General features: G+C 38.2%; 1 protein-coding gene across 1 annotated transcript in view; it reads right to left on the bottom strand.

Moving 5' to 3' along the window:
- Window positions 1-262: 262 nt before the first annotated feature.
- LOC133772292 (proteasome subunit alpha type-1-like) overlaps window positions 263-11,365 on the bottom strand; it is a 21,757-nt gene continuing 10,654 nt past the window's right edge. The window contains exon 2 of the mRNA XM_062208817.1: window positions 263-874. Coding sequence (XP_062064801.1) covers window positions 263-874 — 612 coding nt within the window. The remainder of the gene's footprint in view (window positions 875-11,365) is intronic.

Genomic DNA, 11,365 nt, shown 5'->3' with positions numbered 1-11,365 from the left:
TCCTGTACTTTTCCAGCATGCAAAATACTAAATCAGTAGTGATCATACTAATAACTACTTTGTGCAAATAAAAGAGGCACACTTCTATAACTATTTGCAGCTTCAAACCACCTACTCTTTTGCATAATACATTTCCATTTTTAGCTATTATTCCAATTTTAGTGCTATTACCCTACCCTTAACACACATACCACCTATCACCAGGAAGCATAGATGGTGAGGTGAGGAATTGTAAAGTGTCAGTGCACAGATTTTCTTGTTTTTAAGAAATATGATTTATTAATGCACGCAGGCCATGTTTAACCAGTTCATTTAAATTGCACTCCATAAACTCAGACATATGTCTTTCCAAGTAAGTACGAGCTGATTGAGAACGGGCTCCAATGGACATAGCTCTGCAGTCAAAATAGTTAGCAGATGGACAGGTTTGGAAAATGTGAGGGCCCATATCATCATATCCAGCAATAAGCAGTCCAACACCATAGGGTCTCCGGCCATACCTTTGTGTTGGTATCTGGGTCTTGCTTCCAATTAGAGATACAAGACGAGACACCGGAAGTGGTCTGTCAAATACAAATCTGGAATCCAAACATTCCTGGCGCATAAAATTACATAACAGCCTAGCATCAGCAGTAAGCCCCGCAATTGAAATACCAATATGGTTGTCAACATGGAGAATTTTTTTCTGATGAGCTGCAAGCTCTGACTGTGCCCTCTTCAATGCAACCAAAACTGCATGGGTTTTTGATTTCAGACCAACTGTGGCTGAACCTTGCTTAACAGCTTCCATTGCATATTCAATTTGATGAATCCTGCCCTGAGGACTCCAAACAGTGACATCATTGTCATACTGGTTACGAAACACAGGACCTAACTACAAAGAATGTTTCCATTGGAATTGTTGGGAAAGACTTGGAGTTTACAATTTATGATGATGATGATGTATCTCCATTCCTGGAAGGTCTTGAAGAAAGACCACAGAGGAAAGCACAGCCTGCTCAGCCTGCCGATGAACCTGCAGAGAAGGCTGATGAGCCAATGGAACACTGAGTGACAAGACAGTCTATATGTGTGTTTTCAAATATGTAAGAGTACAGGAACACATACTGATGAAAATAATCTATACTTTGAACCAAAAGATGAAAGTGGTAGGAGTATATGTTTAGGAATCAGCCCAAATGTGAGTTTTTTCTGGGCAACCTCATTGAAACCATATAATGGGTGCATTTTTCTTTAAGGGGGTCTGTATAATCATTTTGTAGACATTGTAGGTATCTATACTAATGTTTTTATATGAAGAAAATAGTGTCTTTACAATTTTAAAGACAACTGTGAAATAAAATTATTTCACCACCAAAAAAAAAAAAGAAATATGATTTCATAAAGAGGAAGAAAAACAGAAAGTGGTTGGTAGAAGCAACAGTATTGAGAGATTTTTGACATTGGAAGTGTGTGTGGAGGGATACATATGTAAGTATGCTTTTTAAATTTGGAGATAAATGAATAATAAATAATGAGTAAGAGTATTCAAAAGAGAGATAGGGTGAAAATGAGGTTTGGGGGAACAGAGTTGACCACACTGATCCATGTTCTCATCATAGGCTCTCTTTAATTCACAGAAGTAGAACTTTATGAAATGGAACTTTAAAAACCATTTGCATTAGCAGATACCTTACTTAGCCTTCAGGCATGATTAATGTTCCAGTGGGCTTGACCCAAAGTGAAATCATTACAGTCTATGTGGCCTATGTCTTGGAATCATTCATTTCTATGGGAGATTGGAGAATAAAGAGAATTGAATACATACAATGATTGATTGAAAACAGGAATTGGAATGTTCAAAACCCATCTTTGGCTCCCAGTTGGAGATGGTCTATAGGTCCCAGCATACATAGGACTATCCAATTAATTTGCTAATGCAGAGTAATATTTCTCTCTGAAGCCATGGACCAAGCCTCTACCAGGATTCAGTAAAGCCATGAGAAATAATACCATTTGTGATAACACACAGCAACTATGCTCAGAAAGTCTTAAGAGACATATGGCTTTATTGGGATCGAACATATTGAACAGCCTTACAGTGTTTAGTATCACTTCTTTTGGGCAGATTTTTAAGAACATGAATCTTTTTCTTCCATTTTGTCTTAACCCCTCAAAATATGGCCCATATCCCTCTTGTATACCCTAGAATCTTCTCCAATCTGCAATTGTATACTAAGAAAACCTCGAGAAAAATTTCAAATGTCTTCCCAATTAGGATTACATATAGTAATCGTCTCACAACTAAAAACGTTCTCTCTTTACAAATCAGCTGCAATCTATCACTGAAATGGATCAAAATTGATATTAAAAGGAGTAAAATGTTTGAAAATGTCCTGAGTATAGCTGATTTTTTTAAGGAAATAAGTTCTGTCACTGGTCATTCTCAGAGATTTGAACATTTCTTACATTATAAATGCTATGAAAGGGATTCCCATCCCTGGTGTGTGGTTGAACTAAACCCTTAAGTTCCTTTCAATCTCTAAAATTGGAAGTTATGAGTAACCTGTGGACCACTCACCCTTCTCAATGTAATACATGTTTTAAAGAGAAGGTTGAGGCGATGAATACAGAGTTAGGTTTCAGGGACCCATTCCCAGCTCAGAAACTGTTGGAGGCAAGAAAGATCATGTTTCTATTGCTATTTCCACACCTGACTTAACACAAACCCCAGGAAGACAATAATATATCATTTTTTTCTCAGTCAGGGTCAGATAAAGTCTATAAAGTTCAACAGAAAGCCAGTGTTACCCTCATTTTTCTCTTCTCAATGTGCTACCCAAGTCTCTGGGATTTTGACTCAATTACATTGTAATTTAGGGTCAGGAAAAGACACGAACAGGACTGTTGTTGGTTCTGAAATTGGAATAGATTGGTTTTCTGAGATATTAGCAATTGTGGACAGTTATGCCACTTTGGGTTAACATCTCTACCTCTCCAGCTCTTAGCTGTTAGTTGAACTCATTCCATTGAGGTAATATCAGCTGTGGCAGCTGTGAACAAATTTCAGATGCCCTCCAGCCAACTGAATGAATCAGGATTGAGACAGAAATGATAAAGTCAGTGTTTAACGGTACCTGCCACAACAGGTGTCCTTAAGTTGGACTAGAAAGAAGAAATGTGATAGGGAAGTTAGTAAAAAAATGAGTGAGTCTTTGCATAAAAGAGCTAATAAGATTTCTCTCTTCAGGAAGGATTCCAATCAAGATCCTTGAGATGTCATTTCATTATGACTGAAGGTCATTTCAACAACAAACAGGAAGTGACATATCTCACAGTTTGGCTCAACATCACTCAATTCAGCATCATGAAAAGTTCCTCATGTTTTCTGAGCATAGTTTTCCCGGTAGAGATACACTGAGGATTAGTTTTCCAAATAAAATCAGTACAAACTCGGGCCTGGATGGGGTATGCTCAGCAGTGGGTTTTCCTGATATTCTCCAGTGAGAGTTGAAATTTTAAATAATCCCACTTGAGGTTGGATTTCTGTAACTATCATGCAAATGCATATTGATTTACATTCATTGGGATTTAAAAACCCGGTTAAGAGACAACATATAATGCTTATATGTGGCCCTCATTTTCCGTATTAAAAACTAAAATTCCCAATAGAAAGATACCAACAAGAAAACTGAGCATTTATGGTTGTCTGGAGTGATCTCAGCAAGTAAGCAGGGGAGCCAGAGAAGGAGGTATAGATTGTTGATAAGGGTGATGTAGTCAATGAATAAAAAAAAAAAGACAAAGATTTTTGAATATTTTGGATATGATTTTTTTTTGTGGAGAGAACTGATAGAAACCTTAGTTGAGAAAAAGTCATCATGCAAAACTCATGAAAAACAATGTTTACAAACGTCTTATATGTTATCTAAAATAACTATCGGGTGAGCTGGTGGTTGTCATGTACAAAATGGAGCATAAACAATGTGTTTCCTTTGTGAATAGAGAGCCCTTTAACTTTCCAGTAGACTCTTGCATCTGGAATGTTGGCTTCCTCTTTGGGTGACACCTATAGGGTGACCTCCTCCCAGTCCACAGTGCTACACATTTTCCCTCTCCTCTATCTAACACGATCAGTGTGCTACACTCATGCAATCATGAACCAGATAACAGGGCAAGGCCATGTGCAGAGGGACCACCTCTAGCAGGTAGGATTGGCAAGAGGCAGCACCATCTGATGTCAGGAAAGACACATTTTAGTGAAAAAATGCATACTGTTGTCAAACCATTTCTAACAGAGATCAACCTTTCGAAACACAGGTAAATTTTCAGAACCAGGCTACCTAAAATTTCAAGCACAATGTACACCTTTTGGTGAATTCACAAGAAGATATCCAGTGGTTAATTTCACCTTTTCCAATGACCCACTGATTCTGTATCATCTCTATAGTGTGTATGTTCCTAGGATCTAAGATGTCATATCTAACAGTCAAAAAAGTAGACCATAGCAAACAGTAGGAGAAAATATGATCAATTATTTCTACTTACAGTAACGAAATTCAAAGGCATTATTTTGTTGTCATTTTTCTTCCAAAGCCAAAGTTGCCATTAAGTTTATTCTTTTCGATTTAGAGATATTTAGAATTAAACTCAGAATCACTTTCAGGAATCAAACTTGACTTCAAGGATATTGTGCAGCTTCTAATTTTGTTAAATATGACCTATTGGGCAACGAAAAACTTCTGCACAATTGCTGTATCTCAAGTCTCCTTAATCCAGTGTGTTTCTGTAGAGATTAACACTCCGTGTACCATAGCTCCAGCAAAATATATAATGGAAGGCTATCACCCAAAGCCAGTCCGGTCATGGTTGGAATGCTGCCCCAAATTAGTATTCATGAGGGTCTCTCTGACAAATGGAGTTATTATCCACAGATGCTGTAAACATAAATCAGGAGGATATCATCAATAATGTTGTATTCTCTTTGTCCTCATCGTGTTTACAGATCTCGCTTTGAACAGCACATAAATACTTAGAGCATATTGTGGGAAACATGCCACTCATCTTATTAGCTTCCTCTGGCTCCAAGCTCTGATGCTGATCATCCCCTGACAGTGTTTGCCAACAACAAAAGAAGCCTATTGATCACATTGCTTCTCCCTTTTGGCAGCCTTTCTGCCCACGATTACCTTGCATCACTTGCCTTAAGTCAAATGTCACAGAACAACTTACAAGGGATGTATCTATCTAGCAGAGCAAAATACAGAGCTATGAGTTTAATTGGAGGAAAATCCTTTGGTATCATGAATTGTTTACAATTTAAAATTTTATTTCTTGGCATTTATGAACAGTCAAAAATCAAAGCTTACTTTGCAAGTTCCAAATCCATAAAATTGTACTCATTTGCAATTTATTTTCTGAATCATTTACAGAGTCTCAAATATCTTGGAAGCTGACCCATCAATCATTCTCAGAGTCACTCTATGTATGAACAGTTTTCTCTGCTGGCATTTTCATTCTACAACAGAGTATCTCTATTGAAATTTCCTGGCAATTTTTCATCTGTGTCATAGATTTCATTTGTCTTCTTACTTGATTATGGATAGATAACTACAAAGGGGTATATTTTCTTTATTTTTGCACAGGTTAAAAATAGCACTTCACAGATTGAGAACATAGGAATATAACCAGAAAATCGATACTCTGTGTGGAAAATACAAAAGTGGGTTTTTTTTTTAATTAATGACCCAGGGAAAATAATATTTGTGTTGGAATGCCATAGAGAACAGGCACTAGGAAGAATAGTAATTTCCTAATGGATCTACTTGACACATACATCTGTACCTTGTAACGTACAGTAGCTGACTATGTCTGATCTAATCAGCGCACTATTTTGCTTCTCTGAAGCATACCCCATGCTTTGCCTAGTGTGCATATTCATCCACTTGTCTCAAAAGGACACAGGTACACAGACTTCTGTATGAAGTTTTCTGGTCCTTGTTGTTGTCATTGTGTCAATTTTGAACATTCAACTTTTGTATCTGTACTATTTTTTGCTGACTTTATATCTAGGTTAATATTTAATCCAAGTATTTGGCTCCACAATCACCAATATACTCTCATGTGATGCTGTCTCAGGGAACGAAAAAAAAAAGCACCTAATAACGTCAAACAAGAGAAATCTTCCTGCAAGTGTGGGCTTTAACTGGAATAAAAAAATGGAGATCCTGTATCCCTACTGTACTCTGTTTAATAAAAAAGGCTAGGTTGAGGGTAGGCATTTAGCCTAGGGAGTTAGGAAACTTCTGTCCCCCATTGCAGTACCTGAATCCAATTCCTGTTTCTAGCTCCCGACTCCAGCTTCCTACTAAGGCATCAGGTGATGAGATAATTGAGTTCCTGCTACCCACATACTGGATCGAGACTATGTCCCCTGCTCTCAACTTTGGCCCAGCCATACCCCAGTACAGCCATGGCAGCTGCAGGCACTTGGAGGGGAGTTGCGGGGAATAGCAGATGAGAGCTAGTTCATGCTCATGCTCGCTCTCTCTCTCTCTCTCTCTTACTTAAATAAACTGCTGAGTCACCTCAAAATCATAATTATCATAGGACTGGGAATAATGAAAGAAACTACTATAAGACCTGCCGAATGTAAACTGGATAAAACACTCCACTAAACATGTATCTCCTTGAACTATCCTGGAAGTTACTGGTACTACACACTCTAAACATAAAATCATTAAATTGGTGTCCTTTAAGAAAAAATAGATTTCTAAGTATTACTATCATTAAGTGCTACTCTATGCCTCATCATTTTCCTTCATTTTCTCATATTCTCTGCTTATAATCTGTTCTTTGTAACCTTAAAAATACAAAAAAAAAAAAAAAATTCTATTTCCTGTCTCATGGTACTGTCTTCTTTGAGATTCTTCCAAGAAATCCTTCTGACCATATCAGTCGTGGACATGAATCATTCATGACTGCTTTACACTTGACATGTGTTGCCTAGACACTTGGACCACTACTTTTGTATTGGCTTCACTTGTCAAAATGTCCATCTAAATCATTGACTGGGTCATTCCTTAATTTATTCATTCATTCTAGAAATAATTAACACTTAAACATATGCAGGACTACATACCTAAAATATTTTAGTCAGCAACAAAATAATCAAGGTTATCATAATCCCTAGCTTTATCATATTTTTTCTTTTTCTTTTGTAAACATTAATGAAGTAAGCAACCAGGGCTTTAGACCCTGAGGATTCAATAGGATCAAGACTCCAGCTCCAACTGTGAAAATAATGTATGCTACCCTGGCCCCTGCAAACCTCAGCTTCTTCATCTACCTCTTTTTCTTTCCTAAGGCTATTTGGTGAATAATTGAAATAATTGCACAGTTACATATTGAAAGGTTCTTTGTAAATCCAGGGTATTATTGTTGCTATAATTAGGCCATGCACAGTATATAGAAATCTTGATTAGAGTACTGCTTTTTCAAAACCTAATTAGCTTGCACAACAATATGTTTCCTGGATGCATTTCAGAAGATTGTTTTATATTTTTTTCACTCCTGTCTCCAGAGCAAATGAATTGAAGTGTCCTCAAAGGAAGACTCAGAACCCTGAAGGATAAAGGCCTCTGAGTGGGGGGATATTTCCCTGAGATGTATGGGGCTTATAGCTCCTGAGCTAGGGGTCTAAGTGAGCAAGCTCTGAGCAGGTGATGGGCTCTCCTGTGATTACTTCAGATGCAGAGAACCACCAAGCTCCAGGTTGCGTTTGGAGAATGCGTTTGGAGAATACCTTTGGGAATTTTCGTTCCAAAAAACTCTTTTTGTTCTATTTATTCAATCCCCTGAACCTTTCCCTTACTTTCAGAGACTTGGCCCTTGCAGCATTGTTTGACATACTGTGATTATCTGATATATATATATATATATATCACACACACACACACACATACAGAGAGAGAGAGAGAGAGAGAGAGATTAGACCAGGAATTATGTCACCTTCCAAACTTAATGCCTAGATGAAGGAAAGGAAAGTATTTTACTTGTTCTTTAAGGAAGTGGCCTTTAAAAATTTGTGACTCTTATATTTCTGTGAGTCTACTGGTTCTCTTTCAAATGAAATGCATATACATATGTGCTTGTGTGTACACATGGATATATATATACATATATATATATATAAATCTAGTAAAATTTCAGAAAATTTATTAATATTTTCTGCTCCTTACAACATACTCCTCTTATTCCAACCTTTGCACTGTACCTGTCCTGCTCTGCTACCCTAAATCGTCTTTAGATTATGGCATGAGCCAACCATTTAAATGCAACCATGACCTTACACCTGAGGTCTGGTGGGGTACAGCAAAATCTGAAAGTTTTTTGAATCTCTCCTGAAACTGATGAGCCTTGTCTTCAGGTTACAAATATTCACTCTGAAACTCAGAAGGTAAGAACACTTGGGCTGCTCCAGTACATATAATCACCCTGTGATTGTCATGAATGTATGTAGAGAAAGGTTGGCAGGAAGCAGTCTAGGACTGGGGCTTAATTTGAAATCACTCCTTGAAATCTCCTTGATGATTCAAATCTGTATACTGTTATTGCACCTGCATGGCACTCATTACAGACTTCTCCACTATAAACATAGCACGGTTCTCAACTAATATATGTGGTGCAAGACTATATAAAAATAGGAGGCTTCTGTCACAACACACCCCCATGCCCTCTTCCATAAGATTGAGAAATTCAAAACATAGAGGCTACTGTATTGAAGGAAGTTATTTTCTAGGGCTAAGCAATGCGCAATTTCTCCAGACGGATGGATATTTGTAACCAAATTTTTTCACAAACTTATAAAAACTTTATTGAAAACTTGATGCAGGCAGGTATTATTCTAAGCTCTAGTGTTATTACACTTAATAATCACAACAATCCTGTGACATAAATATAATTGTTTTCCATGGTTTGCAAATGAGGACATAGAATCTGAAGTTCACAGTAATATGCAAACCCAGACTGTCTGGCTCTGGGGTGTGTGTTTGGAATCCTCATGCTATCTGCATCTCTGGTAATTATGATACCCTACCCCCATGCCCACCAGCATAATAGAACTCTAGTTGGGAAGGGAGCGAGACATCCTCATATCCCCGAGAAACAGCCCCATCATCTGAATCCCCCAATTATCTTTCACCCTCCCTACCCACTCTGCCACTTCCTCTAACATTGCCCATGATTAGACAACACAGATCCTCATTAAAGTCCATCCCTCCATCCTATTGGCACAAATTAAAACTATCAGTGGCCTGTGCAGTGAACTCAGTAGGATCCTAGCTAATCATTTTTGCAAATTGAAAAATAGGTTTTTTCTTCATAAGCACTCTGTATCTCGAGGACATCCTGGTTAACACTTTCTCTCCTGGGCCATCCTTTCTAATAAAAGTAACCAAGACAAAGGTTGCAAAGCTCCCCATTTATTGGCCTCTGAGATTTTGCTAAAGGGCTTAAGGCAGACAGCAGCCTATCCAGTCATTACAGCAAAATGATGAACGCTATAAGACGCATGCTGCTATTTCTAAATTACAAGAGACACTACAGAGGCTCAGAGACTTGCAAGAGATATTCCCATGCACTAAGCAAAAAATTTTGGTATTATTATGTGCTCAGTGGTATTCTGTGTTCTTCAGAAAAAGCAATGAGCAAAACAAAGGAAACCTCTTGATTTCATGGAGAATACATCATAGTGATTGAAACAAATAGTTGTGACACACTTAATACGTGTCAGGCATTGGCCAAAGACATGTATATATGCGTGGGCTCACATAATCTATGGGGATCATTACTGCTGTTATTTTCATTGAGCATTTGAAAAAACAAAGAAACAGAAAAGTTAAGCACATTTCAGGTAATGCTGCTACTAAGAAGTAGAACTGGCCTTGAAGCCCAGGCAGTCTGGGCCAGAGTACTGAGTTTTAACCACTATCCTACCTCTTGTATTTCACCAAGCTGGCTCTGTGAAAGGAGACCAAGACACATCTGGTTTCGATGTAGGTTTTCAAAACAAGATTTTCTGGAAGAAAAGACAGGTGTACTGATCAAACTTACTTGACTATTTCCAAAGGTGCTTTGTTTATTCTCCATTTTTCTCCATTTTAATTATTCAAAGATGACTAAGGCAGACACCCTGGGGAGAGACAGAGTCCACAGTGTGCAAAATCTAGGGTCTGGAACTACATGGATTTTAAGATATTCTTTTCTATCTCTCCACACCTTGGATTGTTGTAAACATTGACCATTTCTCCTTTATTTGTTATTGGAATGGTGAGTAGTAGATTCCATCAATGAGCCTTCTATAGACCCTCAGCTCACCTGTGTGTCCATCCATAATTACTGGAATGTACTGTAGCATGCAAAAAATTGTCTGCTCTGAAAATACACAGCACTCAGCTTCTCTCTCTCTCTCTCTCTCTCTCTCTCTCTCTCTCTCTCTCTCTCTCTCTGTTGCTAGGCTCCTGGAGTCACATAGCTACAGATTTCACCTCTCCAAAGTCAATTCTTAATCAGTAAAGGGTAGGAATCAACAGATGTGCACCTTGGTGTCTATCTTCTGGGTACATAATATTCAATTGCATTCTAATCAGTTCCTTAAATATTCCCCCAAGATATTCAGCCCTCCGTGGTAACCTATTTGTTAATGTACCCTGGATTGGTTTTTCGCCATTCTCTGACACCTTTACCTCTCCCACATGGATGCTTCCTAGAATAACAACCTAAAGAAAGTGCCTACAACCACATCCTTGCCTCAACAACTGCTTTTGAGGCAATCGCAACCAGAAAAGGATGGGAAAGATATCAGATTATGAATACCTGCCATTTCTTTTGGAAAAATTAGAAAAGAAGTCCCCATAACTAACACACATATTTTAATTTATGCTTTATCTATCTATTAACTAATCAAGCAGCCGATGTCAACCTAGCTGCTTGTGGCACAAGCTCACTGCTGTCAGCAGGCAGTTAAAGAAATGCTAGACCTAGGGCCTGTCTAGGGGATGCCTCTAATCTGCAGGGAAAGAAAAGGTGACTTTCATGTCCCAATTAGAGAATAAAAAGACAGCATCTAATCAGTTGAAAAGTCTAAGAGACAGCTGCTCTGCGTGCTTTACGACTTTAGAGACAGTAGGGGAGGATAAAGACTCTAAATAATGCAAGTCTCTCCAGATGTGCCATGGGTGGGTTTCCAGTGTACTGTGGTTTGCAAGATGTTAATTGCCTCTGCGCTTCAGTTTCCATCAACTCCAGTCACAGAAAGTTAAGCTCAGACTAGGGAGGCATGGATGTCCAGAGAAGATACATGAAGCACATCACAGAATAGTCTCAG

The sequence above is a fragment of the Lepus europaeus genome, chromosome 13 (assembly GCF_033115175.1).
Source record: "Lepus europaeus isolate LE1 chromosome 13, mLepTim1.pri, whole genome shotgun sequence".
NCBI classification, from domain to species: domain Eukaryota; kingdom Metazoa; phylum Chordata; class Mammalia; order Lagomorpha; family Leporidae; genus Lepus; species Lepus europaeus.
This window is presented reverse-complemented; position numbering and strand designations above follow the sequence as displayed.